This window comes from Medicago sativa, chromosome 1, assembly GCF_051527215.1.
Source record: "Medicago sativa cultivar Bolivia chromosome 1, Bolivia_mono, whole genome shotgun sequence".
In the NCBI taxonomy this organism is placed as follows: Eukaryota; Viridiplantae; Streptophyta; class Magnoliopsida; order Fabales; family Fabaceae; genus Medicago; species Medicago sativa.
In genome coordinates, this window is record NC_140749.1 from 72,294,436 (window position 1) to 72,315,138 (window position 20,703).

Genomic DNA, 20,703 nt, shown 5'->3' on the forward strand with positions numbered 1-20,703 from the left:
AAGTTGGGTAATTCAATTGGTTTGAATTAAACAAAAATGAGTTGAAGGTCACGAGTTCAAATTTGAACGAAGAAGTAAATCTTAATATAACAAACTAACTATTAACATTTATCATTAAAAAAAAAATTCTAAAAGTGCGTATTAATTAGGAAAGTCCTTAAAATGGCAATATGAATCAAAGAAATCGTGAGTTCTTTCATAGAAATTATTGTTAAGGCTTAAATATGTTTTTCGTCCCTGCAAATAGGGGTCGCTTAAAATTTCGTCCCTGCAATCGCTAATCCTTTTTTTTTGCCCCCGCAAAATTTAATCACTTAAAATTTTGTCCCTTGACCCAGTTAATCAATGCCACGTCATCAAATTAACATCTGATTTCACAGACAAACATGAAAGGACAAAAATGCCCTTGATTTCATCTTCTTTCTCCCTCTTCTTTCTCGTGTTCCATGATTGAAGAATAAACATGGCTATGAATAAACATGGCTTGTTCATTTTACACCATCATCATCAATCTGTTTTACACCATCAATCTGTTTTACACCATCATCAATCTGTTTTACACCTTCATTGTCCTACAATCCCATTCACCATTCATTTTGCACAATCATCTTCGGAAGCTGCTTTTTCCGTCATCGGTCGCCGAAAACTGCAACACAATTTCAATAAGCTTCCGATGATGTTGTTTTGCGGTTACCGGAATATGATTTTGATGTTGTGATGTTGTTGAATTAGTGTTGTGACTGTGTCGTGGATTGAAGTGTTGTGACTGTGTTGACATTGCCGGCGTTTAAGAGCGGTACCGGCGCTGGAGCAGAGGTTGCGTACCGCCTCAGATTGTTCAGGACAGGCAAGTGAGACAAGGCACACGGCGAAGGCATGGTTGAGGTGACGGCAGGCAGAGTTACGACCGAGACCTGGCGACGATGGCACTCTATCTTCTCTTTCTTCTCTTCTTCTGTGACCGTGTTCTTCAATTTTCTTCCTTTCTTCTTCATCCTCTTCTCTTCTTCTGCAACCGTGTCCCAAAACATCAAAACCCAACCACTAATTCATCTTGCAAAGAATTAAATCCACACTTGGTTTGTTAAGCTTCTGGTGATCGCATTCTCTTGTTGTTACTGTATTGTAGATTCAAGAGGTAGATTGTCACAAATTTGAGAAAATTTATTGTTGTTGCTATTGCTGTTGGTGGGAGAGAAGAAAGAAGGAAGAAGAAGGTAATGGTGGAGGAGCAGTAAAAGAGAAAAGAAAATGATAGCAGGGGTATTTTCGTCACTTCAAGCCATACTTTGCTTAGTCAACGAGGGTATTTTTGTCCATTCCCATGCCATTTTGCTAATTTGATGACGTGGCATTGATTAACTGGGTCAAGGGACGAAATTTTAAGTGATTAAACTTTGCAAGGGCAAAAAAAAAGGATTAGCGATTGCAGAGACGAAATTTTAAACGACCCCTATTTGCAGGGACGAAAAACATATTTAAGCCTATTGTTAATGAGGTTGCTGAGGAAGTAATAAGTGAAAGAAAAAAAGTAAGAAATCATTATAAAGTTAGATTATGTTAGTTTTGTCATTGCATCAACACTTGTTAATGAGAGTCTACCTGAAATATTCTCTTTACGGAGAAGATTTATTGTAGGGGGTTATCTTTATCCGTTTATATTTTTATTAGATGTTGATGGTCTTAGCTCCATGATGCAATCAACAGATGATAGTTTCATAGGCTTTCCCATTGATGAAGGAATCAATTTCGAAGTGTCTCACCTGCAATAAAACAATAAAACAGGGATGACAAAATAGATGGATTGGATAAGTTTGATTTGAATTGTAGTATACACACCAAAACAATTCATTAATCTATTTAAATTCTGCTAAAACCGAAATAATAAAATTATGTCCATCCTAATCATGCAAAAAATCCAATGAATCCATTAACAATTTTTAATAGATGACAATCCAATCAAATCATAAAGTTATATTAAAAAATAATATTATTATTTAACTTTTTAATACATAATTGTTTTTTTTAATAAAAAAGTTAATACTTTTAGCTCTTTTAACATGTGCAGTATTGCACACAAACCTTATATGTGAAATTAGATCAGACAATTATTTTTAAGGGTGTGAAATTATATATATATATATATATATATATATATATATATATATATATATATATATATATATATATATATTTAGACCCCAGAGAGAGTGGTATTTACTCAATTAATGATATGCTTAAGTTTAGAGGAAACAAATTAGGGTTAAATATGTTAGTCGTCTCTATAAATATTATGAATTATGTTTTAGTCCCTACAAAATAAAATCATATTTTTTAGTTCCTGTAACATTTTTTTTAACAGTTTTAGGGACCAAAATTACTGACGAAAAATATTACAGGGATTGAAAATATTGATGGTTAATTTTACAAGGACTAAAAATATTGATAGAATTGCTAAAAAAAAAATATTGATAGAAAATTTTATGACTAAAAAATGTGATTTTATTTTATATGAATACCATATTTAATCCAAAAAATTATATGCTTACTTTCGAACTAATACTACATTTATGAGAGAGAACTATTTACTACATTTATGAGAGAGAACTATTTAATCCTTCAAAAAAAAAAAAAACTATGAATTTTTAAGTTGCAAATTTAAACACTACTAGAGTACTAGTCGTACCCCTATTATAAGATGACATCTATCCATTAAGCACCACTTGTTTAATTTATGCTGTTACTAGGCTGCATTGATTTATTCAACCACTAATGAATCACCTCAATTAACAAATTGATAGTTGACAATTGAGACTATGTTTGGAAGTTCAGGAAGAGAGGAGATTGAGGTATTTCGAAGAGAGAAAACGTAAAATAAAAAATTATAGTCTCCAATTTAAATTGAAGGTTTATTTCCTGCTATAATTAAATCTCTATAATTTGAGAATTTAAAAAATTATAGTGGAAGAAGATTTTGGAGGACTCAAATAAATTCATTCAATCCTTTCAAATGTCTTCATAATAATATTCTAAAAATTAAAAATATATTGATCATGAACAATTTTTGTTTCTTTTCATTTTCTATAAAACACTCTTACAAATAAGGTGAAAGATTTTCATCTCTTGTCCTCTCATTCTCTCCCCCTAAAATTAAGCTTTCATCTTTACTTCAGACTGAGAGCGTCAGGACCCGAGTAAAACTTATTAGTGACCGTGTCCAATATTCCAGCCTATTGAATATTCCAGCCTATTGAAGAGATTAACATTTACTCCAGCTATTGAAAAATTACTTAGTGACCCACTTGGTGGTGCACTAGTCAATTATCCTCACCTTAGCCCGACCTCAAATTGCTTGCACTTAGGGGAGAGAATAGTTCTGACCAACGGATAGAGACTTATGGCTTAGTGGACATAATTTACCCTAATTACCATAAAATAAAATAAAGACAAAATTACGAGACAATTTGGTCCACATAATAACTTTTAGAATAGATTAAGAAGTCGCACACGGGAGCATAACTCAATTGATAGAAATATTACATGTAATATGTAGTAGTCGAGGTTCAAACTTTAAATTCTCTATTTATTTATCTTACAAAATGAATTTTCAACCATTAGATTACTTGAAAAAAAAATTAATTAAGAAGTCACTCAAAAGAAAATTTAAAATTATGCGAATATATAATAAAATAATATAAACTCTAAATGTTATTATGTCTCTAAGTTAATTCTAAGTAATAACTCAAAAATACGAATATCATCAACTACTTCACGATATGATTCTAGCCAACTCCATATTGATACGGGTAAAAAAAAGTCACCTTCAATCCCATGAATTGAGTCTCAAAGTGATTTAGTATTCAACGAAAATATTCTTATAGTGCATCATTAACTTAAGATATTCATACCAATGTCGCCCACCAAACATTCTTGGCCTTCTATTTAGATTTTATCAAGCCATAACCTCTAATATATTCTATTTATATGAATGCACGTGCATATAAATATAGGATATTAATCAAATTACATACTCTCTCCGTCTCAAAATATAAGCAAAAATTGGTCAACAAAAGCTAATGTATTTGGTTAAAAATTTGTACCAAATACATTAACTTTCGTTGGCCAATTTTTTCTTATATTTTGGGACAGAGGGAGTATAATCATAATGATCATCATCAATATTAATATTGACTTAGCTCATAAATGCCCAATAGCTAATATCACCATATCATCAACAATAATTATCTAGTAATTTTTTTCCGCACCGGTTTCCATTCTACCAATGGTGGACGACTAATCTGACTCATGCGTAGAGGCATGCACACTGGGTAAGCGTTGTTTCCCCTAGAAATCGAACCCGGTATTCCCTAAGTATGTCTTTGGAATGAGTTTTTTGTCACTGGAGCCCAAGTAACTTAGTTAGTAACTTATTTTATTTTAGGAAAATGCTGAAATACACGACAAACACTGTTTGTCGTGTAATTTGCACGAACAAGTTTGTAACTATCATTTGCTATTTTTTTTCCAAATTGAATTCAACAAAAAATGATAAATTTTGCTTGTGCTGTATATTTCCTATGAGAAATCATAAAAACTTCTCATTCGATTGTCTAAATACGTGTCTTACCTCACCATTGCTTTGGTAAAAATGTTTTATAATATATAATATTGGAAGTGGGTTATGTATGTCAGTTATTGCTTAACATTGTTTTTTAATATACTACTATATACAAAAGCATCAATAGCCAAAAAGAAATCCATTAATAAAGTGAATTGGGTGCTGTTCAACATGTCGTGTGGCTTTCGTGTGTTGAGTTTGTCTTGTTATATCGCAGCGCTCTTTATTTTATTTTTTGGTACAAAGTTAGTAACTTATTCTTTAATCTTGATTGATTATTAAGTTTTAACATTATATATACTCCACAACCCTCTCAAAACTCATTAATTACTTCATAATTTATTACGCTTCTGCTAGGCACACAACCGATTATATTACATGCCTAATTGATTATAAATCATCATAATTGATTATATCTACATATCTAATCGGTTATTTTTTTTAACCTAATAGAACAATCTAACACTTAGACTATTATCAGATTTTATCAATCTCCTAATTAGTTTTTTTTTTTTGAAGAAGATCAATCTCCTAATTAGTTAACCTTAGTGTTTAATTAGTTATTTAATCTCTTATCTATATTATCTAATCGAATTATATAAAGAGGCTTAAAATTAAGAAGTTTTTTTTTTGTTGACCGACAAAACGCTTAAAATTAAGAAGTTATTTGTTCATAATTAAATGATACGCCTATAACATCGAATTTACTTCTTTCCAAAATCCCCTATTATTCCACAATAGCAAGTTATATAGTAAATGATAAATAACACACAAGAATATAGATTCATCCAAGTATACGTGTAGCACTGCTTGTTTTATTTATTGTATTATTAGGCAGTAGTATAGCTTATTATCATCACAGAGTGATTCATTTGCGTTAATTAACAATTAACAAAGACATAGTTAACTATAAGGTGACCCTTCTGGTAACCCTGTCCATTGGTATCAATTTGATTGAAGACATTCACATCCAAGTCTAATCCACCGTTGGCGCACTGGTCCACTATTCTCACTGTTACTTGAGCTCCAGTTGCAGTATTTGTCACCTGTATCATCACCACTAATATTAATTCAACTATCAAAAGTAAACATAAAAAAATCTCCTTGACTAAAACTGAGTTGAATATAAAGATCTTCTCCCCCGACAAAAAATCTCATAGAGATATCATATTTTGTTATATATACTCTTAAGTTATAAATTATTTTCATAGCTATCATAGAGTTCATAGAAACAAGCCGAAAACGGTTTATGACCTAATTATAAATGTGTTATAAATTATTTTCATAGCTATTATAGAGTTCATAGAAACAAGCCGAAAACGATTTATGACCTAATTATAAATGTGTTTAGGTCAAGTCTGTGTTTAACGATCTTACATATATGTCTTCATACAAACTCAAATAAATCAATGAAATTATCTTACATATACTTATATTATATGTCTGCAAATAAACTCAAATAAATCAATGAAATAAGCTAGTATATTTTGATAAATTTTTATAAAATGAGTAAGTACGGTCATACCCTCAAGCACTTGCCACAAGACTCTCTACCACGAGGGCCCTGGGGTCCACAAAAGGCAGTCCAACCATACTTTTTACGCCATTCCAAGGACTGGTTTGCATCCCAGGTAGCACAGTATACACTGGCTCTGTTGTAATCCCAATTGATATTCTGAGGGTTGTAAAGGTGGTACGTTGACCTTACACCGTTTGCACTCTGACCATTCACTAACATCGTTCCCACAAGGAAACACAAAACCAACAAGCTCAAAGTTCTCTGTGTGCTCTCCATTTTCTCTTTTTTGTGTGTTTCATAGTAGAAGCATGGTGTACAAATTTATAGACTTTAAGAAAGATAAGTGACGTCACACGTACGACGTTGTTCTACGTACGTAATCTTAAAGTCTATCAAGTAATTATGTGTTTCTTTTCTTGACTAAGTCTTATGCTTGTTTGTTTTTCTTTTTATTTGATGGTGGGTATTTAATTTTTCTTTTTCTAGTTTTTCCATATTTTCAAGAACATTTTATATGGTTGTTATTTGATTTGTTTTCACAGTAAATCTATATAAATCGTGAAAAATATTCCGAGGATCTATGCGTACAATTGTAAATAAAAACCAAAAGGAAAAGTGTTCAAATAACAACTATATATTTTTGAGAATTTCTACATTGTTAATTTGACATATATGGATACATCTATCTACTATAGACTTAAGAAAATAAAGGACTAACACAATGACAAAAACATCATTTCCCCTCTCTATTTTTTTACTTGACCAACTAATGTGTTTCTTTTCTTGACTAAAACACTAATTTCATATGCTTGTTTGGTTTTCTTTTGATTTGATGGCCTGTATTTAATTTTTCTTTGTCTAGTTCTTTTCTCATATTTTCCAAGAAAATTTTATATAGTCGTTGTTTGATTTGTCTTCACAATCAATCTATATAAATCGAGATAAATATATTTGGAGGATCCATGCATACAATTGTAAAAAAAAAAAAAACTAGAAGAAAATGTGTTTAAATAACAACTATTTTTGAGAATTTCTACAATGTTAAATTGACATGTATGGATACATCTATCTACTATAGACTTGAGAAAATAAAGGGCTGGCGAGAAAATAAAGGGCTAGCACAATGACAAAAACATCCTTTTCCCCTCTAGTTTTTTTTCTTGACTTGACATTTGTCAATTTTTATTTTTATTTTTATTTTTAAGTAGTTTAATGGTTATAAATTCATCTTTTAAGGTGAATAAGAGAGTTGTCTAAGGTTCAAACTCCGATCTATGCATATATTATGAAATCTCTTACCAACTAAACTAAGCTCACAAACAAAAATATATTTGCATTTATTATTTATTATAAAAAGTGTCAGATTGTCACTTACTCGGTGTTGATGAACTTTGACTGGGTTGGACCTATTGTGCTTGGGAGAGGGCTAAGGCAAGGAGATCCCAAATCACTCTTTTTTTTTTTTTTTTTTTTTTTTTTATCTTGGTGATTTTTGCCAATGCTAAGGGGTGGGATAAAGTGATTTTTGAAAAAGATTCTAGTACTTTTGCCCTTTCAACACAACGACATGGAGCTTTTGAATTTTATGCAATAGTTTTTGCTATTAAGAGCCAGTTATCTTTAAATCTCATCTTCAAGGTGAAGTTTATTAGGCGACAAACAAATATGTCAGCTCATACTTTAGCTAGGCCGTTTCTTGAGGAAGTCACCAAGTTTTTGAGTATTCTCCTACTTGTATTGAACTTTTTCTTATTAATGATGAGTTAACCGTGCTTTAGTAAAAAAAAAATTGATATGCCTAGCTTCGAATTTACTTCTTTCCAATATGTGAGAGATGATAAGATCCAAAATAGCAAGTTATATATATAGTAAATGACAAATAAGAACAAGACACAAGAATATAGATAGATTTATTCAAGTATACGCGTAGCACCGCTTGTTTTATTTATGGTATTATTAGACAGTAGTACAACTTATCATCACAAAGAGTGATTCATTCGCATTAATTAACAGTTAACAAAGACATAGTTAACCGTAAGGTGACCCTGCTGGTAACCTTGTCTATTGGTATCAATTTGATTGAAGACATTCACATCCAAGTCTAACCCACCATTGGCACACTGGTCCACTATTCTCACTGTTGCCTGAGCTCCAGTTGCAGTATTTGTCACCTGCATCATCACCACTAATATTAATTCAACTATCAAAGGTAAAGATAAAAATCTCCTTGACTAACTAATTGATAATAATTAAGTCCATTTACAAGTCCACAAAAAGCCACACAGAAAAACTTGGTGTTTGAATCTTTGTTGGCTAGCACTCCATCGTTTTTGTATCGCATTAAAGATTTTTTACGCAAAAATATTGTTATTCAAGAGTAAAAGGTAATTCAATCCATTATATTAAAACATTACATCAAAATCATACACATAAAGTGTAGTGTAAAGACAGCCCAATATATGGAGTAGAAGCTAGTACAATAATATTAGAAAACTCAATTGTATAGCTTTAATATTTTTGCTACCACATCTTCACAATAAAGAAACTCTTCCTTGCTAATTTAATTATTTAATTTAGGAAAATGCTACTTCTCAAGAAAAATAGCTTCAAGAATTTTTCAAGAAATAGTTGGCAAATTTTAATTGGATGATTTATTTGTCCACTTCCTATTTTTCAGCCACACCTCCTTGAATTGTGGCAAATAGTGCATTGTGATTGGCTATTCTTTATTCTTGAAGAATTCTTGATGTTATTTTTCTAAAGATATAGCATTGCTCTTTAATTTAACTAAAACTTGAGATGAATATAAAGATCGTGTTTTGGACAAAACATCTCGTAAACATATCATAACTCATAAGCTGTCTCATATATATATATATATATATATATATATATATATATATATATATATATATATATATATATAGGGGGCATATCAAGTGAGAATGATATTTTTATGTGAGAATGGTAGGAATGATTTTCAGCCTTTGGATTAAAAACTAATGGCTGAGATTTAAATGCTCTATTAAAACAATTATGTGCCTCTTCTTCTTCACTCACTTGGGTGACATAATGTCACCGTGACATTAAATCTGGGCCACACAACACACATTATCACATAACATCTGGGCCACACAACACATACAACACATCTGGGCCACACAACACAACACCTTTGTATGACCCAAATTTAATGTCACGGTGACATTATGTCACCCAAGTATTTTCCAGAGCAGCCACGTTGGTTAACCAATTTCAACAATGACATCACCTATTCAATTCATGACGTTTATGTTATCTTCACATTTGAGTTGAAAGCATCCACAACCCTTTTATTTAGAATCCAAGCAAAATAGAACAGTCCAGCTCTCCCATCCACTCCTAAATTGCTAGCAGGTCTAACACTTCACCGATATCAACTGTCAGAACCGGATGCAACTGCACAGTTTTAGATCCAACAAACATACCAAACTCATCTCGAAGACAGATTCCAATCCCCGCGTTGTTATGATACTCAAAACACGACATCAACATTACATTTTTTTTGTTTTTGAAATGGCTAATATTATTCACGTCGGATAAAATGCAAGAAGCATCTACCGCGGAAAAAAAAACGACAAATACAATAAAGGTCCCGCATATAGACGGAAAACCAGACCCAAGCACCACAGAAAAAAACCAACCGCCCAATAGTGAGGCGAAGCTATACAAGCTAAATACCACCTGCATATCTACGCCTCACCACCCACAACGGATAAAACCAGCCCAGCAACCCAGCTGACCACCAAAACAAACACTCCAAGCCGCAGCTACCAACAATAGACCGAAACTGTTAGCATGGGCCGCCCTAAGAGAGCAATACATCAGCCCAAATACCTAAGTGACTATCAGCCCAAATAAGGGATCCCTTTTATGGCACTAGAGGACAATTTCCTTGGTAACTTGAAGGATTAACTTGCCCAAAATAAACTACTGTCAGTGTCATTGGTTGCTGGCAGATAACTCCAAAATTGTTTTGCTGTCTTATTTTTACCTTTGTTTTACCCTTGTACTGGGAGTGCCGTTGCTGGCCTATATGTGCTCCTTGTATCCCCTATAAAAGGGACTTGAACCATCAATAAAACACAAGCAAGATTTCAGTATTTTTTTATTTTCTTAGATAGCTTAGTGATAGTAGTAGTTCCCTAACAATTTGGTGCTTTCATTGTCTTTTTCTCTACCCTACCCAGAAATATGTCCACTGATGATCTCAACCAATCACCTTCTGTTATAGATGCTATCTCAGCCCTTAGTGCTAAGCTGGACTCTCTTGCCACAGACGTTGCTAGTCTGCGAAATAGCAGCAACAACTCCACACCACCACCACCACCACCTCCTCCACCACCAAACCTAAAACCACATATGAAGCTTGAAGTTCCACGCTTCGATGGCCAAGATGCTCTCGGCTGGATCTTCAAAATAACCCAATTTTTTGACTACCACAACACACCCGACCACGAACGCCTCACCATCGCCTCATTTTATATGGACGGACCAGCACTTAGTTGGTTCCAATGGATGTCCAGAACGGTCTTATCAACACCTGGCAGGACCTTCTCCTCACACTTGAAACCCGCTTCGCACCTTCATTTTACGATGACCCACGCGGTGCGTTATTCAAACTAACCCAACGCGGCACCGTCAACCAATACCTCACCGATTTTGAAAGACTTGCCAACCGTGTGGTTGGGTTACCTCACGCCTTTCTCCTTAGCTGCTTCGTCTCTGGATTATCACCAGAAATCCGCAGAGAAGTCCAAGCTTTTCAGCCCATGTCCCTCCCACATGCTACAGCACTAGCAAAAATCCAAGAAGACAAAATTGATGACCGTCGCCGCTACTTCAAAAACAAAACAAACCCCACACTGCCTTCACCACCTCCCCAACTACCCTCAACCTTCAATAATACTCCCACCACCATCGCAAATCTGCCTTCACCCTCCACAACACCAACTACAAACACCAACCCAAACATCCGCTTCAAAAAACTCACACCGGAAGAAATGGCATCTCGCCGCGAGCGCAATTTATGCTATAATTGCGACGAGCGTTTCGGACCCAATCACAAGTGCAAAGGTCGTTTCTATCTCCTTATTTCAGATGACGACCCAGATTCTGAAGAGACACCAGAAATGCCGCAATCCCCACCGCCGGAATCAACTTCTACAGATACAACCAACGACGCAGCCCAACTCAGTCTCCACGCCATGTCAGGTTATTCTTCTCACGATACATTTCGCATTACTGGAACCATTCATCGTACTCCTGTCACAATCTTAGTCGACAGTGGTAGCACACACAATTTCATCCAAACCAGGCTTGCCAAACATCTCAACCTAACCCTTACAGACTCCCCTAAACCCCTCAATGTCATGATCGGCAGCGGTGAAACTATGCCCTGTCAACAGATCTGTACCAACACCCCTCTTTCTATTCAAGGCCAAAACTTTAATCTGGATCTCCATGTTTTCCCTCTGGGTGGTACCGAACTAGTTTTAGGTATTCCTTGGATTCAAAGTCTTGGCCCGATCCTCACAGACTACTCAGCCCTAACTATGTCCTTCAAACTCATGGGTCGGCCCATTACTTTCAAAGCTGATGCTACCAACAGGCCCAATGACCTATCTGCCCCTCAACTTAAAAGATGCTTACAAACCCATGCTGTTTCTTCTTTCTTTCACTTAGCCATTGTTCCAATCGACCCCCCACTTACCTCTCCCAACAAATCACACATACCTCCAGATATTACCACACTCATCAACAAATATGAACCACTTTTTACCCTTCCATCCTCACTACCACCACCACGACCCTCCGACCACCACATACACCTTCAACCCCATGCCAACCCCGTAAATGTACGCCCTTACCGTTACCCATATTTCCAAAAATGCGAAATCGAGAAACAAATCTCTTCATTACTAGAGTCCGGCCTCATCAAACCCAGCCACAGCCCCTTCTCCTCTCCTGTCTTATTGGTCAAAAAAAAGACGGAACTTGGCGCTTTTGCGTTGATTACCGCGCTCTTAATGCTGTCACCATAAAAGACCGGTTTCCGATGCCCACAATTGATGAGCTGCTTGACGATTTGGGCCCTGCTTCCTGGTTCACAAAACTGGACCTTCAACAAGGTTTTCATCAAATCCGGATGAACCCCAGTGATACACACAAAACAGCCTTTCGAACTCACCAAGGCAACTACGAATATCGTGTGATGCCCTTCGGTCTTTGCAACGCCCCATCCACTTTTCAAGCCACCATGAACAAACTACTTTAACCTTTCCTCAGAAAATCAGCAGCTGTTTTTTTTGATGATATCCTCGTCTACAGCAACTCCCTCACAGAACACCTCAACCACCTTGAACAAATCTTTGAAACACTACTTAACCATCAATTTTACCTCAAACGCTCCAAATGTCTCTTTGCCCAATGCCAATTGGAATACCTCGGCCACATTATTTCCCCTCAAGGTATCCAAGTCGACCCCACCAAAATCCAAGCCATGGTCGAATGGCCCACACCCACCTCTGTCACTGCCCTTCGAGGATTCCTAGGACTTACCGATTTTTACAGAAAATTTATCCGCAACTATGCCTCTATTGCCTCTCCATTAACCAACCTCCTCAAAAAGGACTCCTTCCAATAGAACCCCGATGCTCAATCCGCATTCACAGCCCTCAAACAGGCCATGACCTCTGCCCCCATACTCTCATCCCCAAATTTTTCCATTCCCTTTGACCTGGATACTGATGCCTCCGGCACTGCCATGGGTGCCGTCCTCATGCAACGCGACCACCCCATTGCTTTTTTTAGCCAAAAATTTTGCCCAAGGTTACTTCGTGCATCAACATACGTCAGGGAACTACATGCTATCACAACCGCTGTCAAGAAATGGAGACAATACTTGTTAGGTCACCAATTCACCATACATACAGATCATAAAAGCCTCAAGGAATTAATTTCCCAAGTAATTCAGACGCCGGAGCAGCAGGTATACCTTTCTAAGCTTTTGGGTTATGACTTTACAATTCAATATAAAACAGGTAAGAAGAATGTCGTTGCTGATGCACTCTCCCGCATTGTGGAGCCTGCTGCATGTTACACTTTGTCTGTGCCTCAATTTGCCTTCCTGGAAGACCTGCGCAAGAACTTACACACTTCTACAGCTTTCACAACACTGCTCAACAACATCCAGACTCAGCCCTCAGCTCACCAGGACTATATCATTTCGGACGGCTTGATCTTTTTCAAAGGTAAAATATGGATTGATTCCGCAAGCGAATTCAAGCTCAAACTCCTCCAAGAATATCATAACTCTCCACTGGCTGGACACATGGGAACGCTGAAGACTTTCCATCGCCTACAAGATAATTTTTATTGGCCAGGAATGCGTCAAGATGTTCGTGACTTTGTAGCTCAATGCCCGGTATGTCAGATAATCAAATATGAAACCAGGCGCCCCTCCGGCCTACTCCAGCCACTACCTGTCCCCACTGCAATATGGGAAGACCTTTCTCTGGATTTCATAACAGGCCTACCTCCCTCCAACGGCTTCACAGCTATTCTGGTCATTGTGGATCGCTTTTCCAAGGGAGCCCATTTTGGCGCCTTACCCACTACCTTCACCGCATACAAAGTAGCTACACTTTTCCTTGATCTTATCTGCAAACACCATGGTATGCCCCGCAGCCTTGTGTCAGACCGTGACCCCATCTTCATCAGTCGATTTTGGCAGGACCTCTTTACACTTTGTGGTACCAAGCTTCGCATGAGTACAGCCTACCATCCCGAAACCGACGGTCAAACAGAAGTCTTGAACCGTGTTTTGGAACACTATCTTCGCTCCTTTACACATTCCAAACCATCACAATGGAGTTCTTATCTCTCCCTCGCAGAATGGTCATACAACACATCTGTCCACTCATCCACCGGACTCTCCCCCTACCAAATTACATATGGCAAACCCCCTCCATCCATCCCTTAATACTTAGCCAACAACTCCAACATTGAGGCAGTCGATACTATACTACAATCCCGCCAAGAAATGCTAGCCAAAGTCCACAGCAAACTCCTCAAAACTCAGGCTCGAATGAAACATTACGCGGATTTAAAACGTCGTCCCTGCACTTTCAAAGTAGGTGACCTTGTTTATGTTAAACTCCGCCCATACCGCCAACTATCTCTCACCGGCCACTCCCATAATAAGCTTTCACCCCGTTTTTACGGACCATTCACTATCATTGACCAATGCGGTCCAGTTGCCTTCAAACTAGATTTGCATGACTCTTCCAAAATCCATCCGGTATTCCACTCTTCACTCCTTAAGTCTCACCATGGAGCCTTCACAACCATCACTGAACCTCTCCCAGCAGATGCATTTAACAATCACCCCCTCATCACCCCCCTCGCCATCCTTGATTCTAAAATGGATATGTCCACCACTCCACCTCGCCGTCAAGTTCTGGTACAATGGTTGGGTCTAGCTCCGGAAGACACCAGCTGGGAAGACTGGGAAACTCTCACTTTGCAGTATCACCTTGAGGACAAGGTGGTTTTCCCACCGGATGGTAATGTTAGCATGGGCCGCCCTAAGAGAGCAATACATCAGCCCAAATACCTAAGTGACTATCAGCCCAAATAAGGGATCCCTTTTATGGCACTAGAGGACAATTTCCTTGGTAACTTGGAGGATTAACTTGCCCAAAATAAACTACTGTCAGTGTCATTGGTTGCTGGCAGATAACTCCAAACATTGTTTTGCTGTCTTATTTTTACCTTTGTTTTACCCTTGTACTGGGAGTGCCGTTGCTGGCCTATATGTGCTCCTTGTATCCCCTATAAAAGGGACTTGAACCATCAATAAAACACAAGCAAGATTTCAGTATTTTTTTATTTTCTTAGATAGCTTAGTGATAGTAGTAGTTCCCTAACAGAAACATGCCAAAAGAAAGGCTGCACACCAGAAGGCAGCGGCTAAAAGACAGCAGGTCAGCCAAGGGAACGATGCTGCCTCCAGGCCTGCTGTTAACGAACCAAAAAACAGCCAGAACTCCTCAGACGACAGACACACCTCCCACACCCCAAACCTGCTATAAGCCCAATTGAACCCTCCCAAGACAATATATTGGGTCCCAACACCACTCGTAGTAAAGACACACCGGAGTATTCATTCTTTGAAGCATCCATCTCCAAGATAAAACCTTAATCTCCTTCCACCACAATGAAGAGTGCCGCGGCCACACATAACCATTACCTTCTAATAAACTTCCCACACACGACCCATACTTCTCTTCTAAAACATCCTTCCACAAGGTTCTCTCCCCATCTAGTAACCTCCATCGCCACTTTGCTAAAAGACTCACATTCATGAGCCGAATATCTTTCACCCCCAAACCCCCCATCTTCTTATGTTGACAAACCGTTTCCCACTTTACCCAACTAATCTTCTTCCCTCCTCCCACCCCTCCCCAAAGAAATTCTCTTTGGATTCTAACCACCTTCCGCCACACCTTCAACATTACATTTAATATAATTTGGAGGAAGTTGCCAATACAACCTGGCCTGCTGCACATGCTGTTCTGATGTAGTTTGTGTTACATTTTGTCGCCCAGTCCGCCATTCTGCCAGCAAGCTGCTCTCTCTATGGATTATAAAACAACAATTTCCCAAATTTATGAGTTGCTACTCCTCCATAAACTCCATAGATTCATAGCAAACATACACATATCCTCTTCAGGAAGAACATCCTAAATTTGAAAGATTTTATCTACGGCTGCAGCGCACTCTCTATATAACGCCACAAATCCAAATTTCACCAAGTTTGTATACTATTATTACACTTCAGTATAGCATGCTCTGCTGTTTCCAGCTCCACATTACACCAAGGACAATTGGTCCCAACATGCACTTCTCAGTTAATTTTACATGCGTTGGTAAACAATTTCGGGCCACTCTCCATACAAAATTTCTCACCTTTGACGGCACTGCAAGTCTTTGAACTCTTAATACACTGCAGTAAAACATGCTCTGGTGTTTCTGGCTCCATATTACACCATGGACAATTGGTCCCATCCTGCACTTCTTTATTAGTTAATCTTACACGCATTAGTAAACAATTTCCGGCCACTCTTTAGACAAAATAAATAAAAATCTTCCACTAACATTGTACAGGAAAATGAAATTTTAAACAATTTAAATGTTTTCGATTCGTTTTTTTATGCACCTGCAAACCATACAGTGAATTCTATACATAGATTTAAGTAAAGTTAGTGTACATAGGTATACTGGAACTCAATTCACGTTGACTTACGTGGTCTGTGCTAATCTACTTATATATATAAGAAAGGAAATGTCCATTGAATTTACCAATTTGCCCCTATGAGGGGCATTTTGGTAATTCAATTATTGGAGGGTTTTTTTTTTTTTTTTAAGGTTTGACCTATGAATTTCCATTTTTGCCCCTAACCAATTTTTTTAATTATTTTCTTATTTTTATATTTTTAATAACATTTAATTATTTTCCAATTTTTATATTTTTAACTATTTTTTCAATTTTTCCTCCCAAATTCAATTGCTTCTACATTGCCGTTGTGGGAGATTAAGGTATCGTTTGACCCGACTTTTTTTCAAACTTCTCTACATTTTTAAGGAGAAGTTAGGCCGAATACAATATCAATTAAGTACTTACTAAAAAAAGTACTTTTTTTGAACGCATAAAATTGAATGGAATGAGCTTTGACCAAAAGCTGTTGAATGTTACTTTAAAAAACTACTTCTCGACAATTTATTTCACAAGCACCTCTTTTCAACTCACGCCGGAAACTTTTTCTTTATTTTTCAATATTATATTTCAATATGTTTTTTTCTTCCATTTAACTTTATTTTTTTTTAACCGTTCCATTAATTTTTTAAGGAGATTCCATTTAATTTTATTACTTTTTTTCAAAGGAATTTTATTATCTTTTTATCACTTATATATTTAATTTCAATATCGTTTAATCATCACAATGTCACAAATATTTTTATTCACGCTGTCATTTAATGATCCCAAATATTTTTATCTCCTTTCTTCAACCTCGCGAATATATACACACATTAACGTTTAGAGTAATATTTTATGTCCGTCTGTCTGTTTTTTTGTTACGCTAATGCATATAATTTTTTTAGTGTTGCTTGGTTGAGTGCTACCTCACCAATTTTTTTAAATATTTTCCAATTTTTATATTTTTAAAAACTTTTAACTATTTTACAATTTTTTTATTTTTAACTATTTAAAACTAAGTTGATGGTTCATGGTTTTTAAGGTTTATATTTTGACATATTACAATGATTCACAATTATCCGTCATTTTACCATCTATCCTTTCAATGTAATCTTCCAGACTGAATATTACTAAGCATATGTGAAGAGACTGAATATTGCTCTGTTGATATTACTTTTTTGACGTCAAAGAGATTTTTTATTTTTTAACGGTCAAAATATTAATAACAAGTTCCTACACAAGACGCTAAAGAGTTTAATGTGTTTCTTTCGTTCATTTTGTGTCATATAAATATTGGTGTTAATCCCTTTTTGGTAACTCTATGACAGTAGCGCTCACTTTTATAATTTTAACTATTATGTAATTTATGATGTTTTCCTGCTCTTGACAAAGCTTTCATAAATATTTTGATAAAGTTTCTTAATTTTTGTGCAATATTCATTAATTTGTTCATTTTTCCTTCGGAACATTTTTTTTACAAAATACGTTACTGAACCCCATGCCTTAAACCATGCATCACAAATATTTGGATTATGCGAACTTCATTCTCAAATTTACTAAGAATGGTAATATTCCGTAATTTGAACATCTCTCCTTTAAAACAAGTTTTTAAAAGTGCGTATAATTCACATGAAAGGACTCGATACTAAATTGCAGTTAATATCTGCATTTGCTGTAGATCATGTGAAATGATTTATATACGTTGAAACTGAAAGGCAAAATGATATAAATCAAGTAGAGAGGCATTCAACTATCTGTCTGATTCAGAAGTTTGTTCACCTGAAAGGAATGGATACTAAATTACAGTTACTATCTACCTTTGTTGTAGATCATGTGAAAGGATTTATATACGTGGTACTAAATTGCATTTAATATCTGCCTTTGCTAGGGGTGGCAAAAATACCCATGCCCACGGGTACCCGTGGGTAAAATCCGTCACGGGTATGGAGCGGGTAGCTAAACTGGTATCCACGGGTATAATAAACGGGTATTTGACTACCCATTATTATCTGGACACAGACACGGATTGGATTGTATCCATACCTATGGGTACCCATACCCGATAATAAATTAAGTAAATTACTAATATATCTTTATATATCATATCTTATTACTTAAAGTTGGTACCTTATTGAAGAAAATTTTACCCCCCACCTAAAAATCCTCAATAATAACCTATTTTTATTTTAAATTTTTTTAATTCATCTTATTAAGTTCACCGTTTCCACTTCATTCACATCATAAAACATATAGATTATATAAGAATCATGAATTTTCTATGAATTATGTATGATTTATGAAATTTTGAGTGGATTATGTATGGATGTTTAAAAGTTGAAGTTTTTTGGTAATTAAAAAAAGTTATTATTTGTACCAAAAAATAAATAAATTCAAAACTCCATGGGTACCCATGGATACCTCAATACCCACGGGTACCCGTATAGTGAGTACCCACGAGGATACGGGGCGGGCACGGGTATCATACTTATCCAACGGGGCGGGGACGGGTATCATATTATCCGTACCCATGGGTATCCATTGACATCCCTAGCCTTTGCTGTAGATAATGTGAAAAGATTTATATACGTTGAAGCTAAAAACACAAAATGATATAAATTAGGTAGAGAGGCTTTCAGCTATCTATCTGATGCAGAAGTTTGTTCGCCTGAAAGAACTAGATACTAAATTGCAGTTAATATCTGTCTTTGCTGTAGATCATGTGAAATGATTTATATATGTTGAAGCTGAAAGTCAAAATGATATAAATCAGGCAGCTTTGGTAATAGGGTTTTCATTGGTTTATAGATAGATATCAATTATTACTGGAAAAGTGTTTCTACAGCTGACAAAATATGTTTTCATTTGTTACTTGTGATCAAACCATTTTAAAGATTTAATTTTGTAATCCGTAATGTAAGAGTACTCTAAATATTGTATTATGGTTTATAATTATCTGTCATTTCACAATCTATCCTTCCAATATAATATTTTGTCAAATACGTTACTGAACCCCCGTGCGAAGCACGGGTTTGTAACTAGTTCAATTGTAAAAAAAGACATGTATGCCCTCATTTTGCAAGTGGATTAAGATTTCAAACAATTATTTGATCAGTTCGATTTGCAATAGCCAATAACCAGAGATATTAAAAATGAAGCAGCATTAAGCTAACAACAAGTCAACAATGACCAATTATGTAAACATAAATATATATTTTGGAGGACTAAAGTGTGAGGAAAAAATTAAAAGTTATATAGGTCAAAAAAGTTCGCACCCCCTAACCTAGGGTCTTAGATACGCCGCTGGACGTGAATGTTCACATGACGCTATTTTTTACTACATGATTTCGCACTTGTACGCAGGTTCACTAGATAGTGCATGCGGTATATGTGCCTTTGTTTCGGGTTTCTTTTAAACCATTTTTGTTGTAGTTGTACTCTCTCTAATAGCCGTTTGAGCTGATTGCTACATTAGTTTTATTTACGGGGTTATAAACTCTAGCTACTTATTTGTATAAAGAGTGAATTATTACACCAGTGATGAGTCAATAAATCACCGCCGCAATTAACAAAGCTATAGTTAACTGTAAGGTGACCCTTCTGGTAACCCTGTCCATTGGTATCAATTTGATTGAAGACATTCACATCTAAGTCCAGTCCACCATTGGAGCACTTGTCCACTATTCTCACCGTTACCTGAGCACCAGTTGCAGTATTCGTCACCTGCATCATCGGTCATCACCACAATACTATCATTAATTGAACTTTAACAAGTAATCCACAATTCTCTTTGACTAGCTAATTGGCAATAATTAAGTTCATGCACATGACAACAACTACTAAATCAAAAAATGGCCCAAAATGAAGAAATCTAGTGAGTTTGTGTTGGTCAGATTTTAGAGGGATTAATTTCAGTAAAAATTGAATTGAGTTCAAAATGATGTACATTTAATATTTTTCTAAAATGAGAGAAGTGGACATACACTCAAGCATTTGCCGCAAGAATCTCTGCCTGTTGTCCCAGCTGGTCCACAAAAGGCAGTCCAACCATATTTGCTACGCCATGACAAGGGCTGGTTTGCATCCCAAGTAGCACAGTATACACTGGCAGTAATGTAATCCCAGTTAATATTCTGAGGGTTGTAATTGTTGTATGTTGCCCTAACGTTGTTTGCACTCTGACCACTCACTAGCATCGTTCCCACAAGGAAACACAAAACCAACAAGCTCAAAGTTCTCTGTGTGCTCTCCATTTTCTCTTTTTTGTGT

At 36.0% G+C, this 20,703-nt stretch overlaps 3 protein-coding genes across 4 annotated transcripts; all 3 read right to left on the reverse strand.

Annotated features, from left to right (window-relative positions):
- Positions 1-92: 92 nt before the first annotated feature.
- Positions 93-4,761, reverse strand: LOC146957106 (uncharacterized). Its single transcript, XM_085750065.1, has 2 exons — positions 4,732-4,761; positions 93-1,044 (listed from the first exon to the last, which is right to left on the reverse strand). The coding sequence occupies exons 1-2, from the start codon at positions 4,759-4,761 to the stop codon at positions 691-693; spliced, it is 384 nt and encodes a 127-aa protein (XP_085606191.1). The 3' UTR covers positions 93-690.
- A 636-nt stretch (positions 4,762-5,397) lies between these two features.
- LOC146957107 (pathogenesis-related protein PR-4-like) lies at positions 5,398-6,429 on the reverse strand. The gene is made up of 2 exons (XM_085734136.1): positions 6,144-6,429; positions 5,398-5,664 (listed from the first exon to the last, which is right to left on the reverse strand). The coding sequence occupies exons 1-2, from the start codon at positions 6,411-6,413 to the stop codon at positions 5,500-5,502; spliced, it is 435 nt and encodes a 144-aa protein (XP_085590262.1). The 5' UTR covers positions 6,414-6,429; the 3' UTR covers positions 5,398-5,499.
- A 1,617-nt stretch (positions 6,430-8,046) lies between these two features.
- Positions 8,047-20,703, reverse strand: LOC146957108 (pathogenesis-related protein PR-4-like). 2 transcript variants are annotated; one of them, XM_085734129.1, is made up of 2 exons: positions 20,418-20,703; positions 8,047-8,308 (listed from the first exon to the last, which is right to left on the reverse strand). In XM_085734129.1, the coding sequence occupies exons 1-2, from the start codon at positions 20,685-20,687 to the stop codon at positions 8,144-8,146; spliced, it is 435 nt and encodes a 144-aa protein (XP_085590255.1). In that variant the 5' UTR covers positions 20,688-20,703; the 3' UTR covers positions 8,047-8,143. The 2 variants fall into 2 exon arrangements, with proteins under 2 accessions (XP_085590255.1, XP_085590248.1); XM_085734122.1 differs by lacking the exon at positions 8,047-8,308 and adding an exon at positions 19,558-20,157.

What these genes read in the sequence shown, in the direction of transcription:
- LOC146957107 (XM_085734136.1), bottom strand. Translation starts at nt 6,413, where the DNA reads ATGGAGAGCACACAGAGAACTTTGAGCTTGTTGGTTTTGTGTTTCCTT. An exon ending in CTTGTGGCAAGTGCTTGAGG is followed by an intron (nt 5,665 to 6,143) that starts GTATGACCGTAC and finishes GTGATGATACAG; the next exon opens with GTGACAAATACTGCAACTGG.
- LOC146957108 (XM_085734122.1), bottom strand. Translation starts at nt 20,687, where the DNA reads ATGGAGAGCACACAGAGAACTTTGAGCTTGTTGGTTTTGTGTTTCCTT. An exon ending in CTTGCGGCAAATGCTTGAGT is followed by an intron (nt 20,158 to 20,417) that starts GTATGTCCACTT and finishes CCGATGATGCAG; the next exon opens with GTGACGAATACTGCAACTGG.
- LOC146957106 (XM_085750065.1), bottom strand. Translation starts at nt 4,761, where the DNA reads ATGGATTTCTTTTTGGCTATTGATGCTTTT. An exon ending in TTTTGGCTATTGATGCTTTT is followed by an intron (nt 1,045 to 4,731) that starts GTATATAGTAGT and finishes AAGATGAATTAG; the next exon opens with TGGTTGGGTTTTGATGTTTT.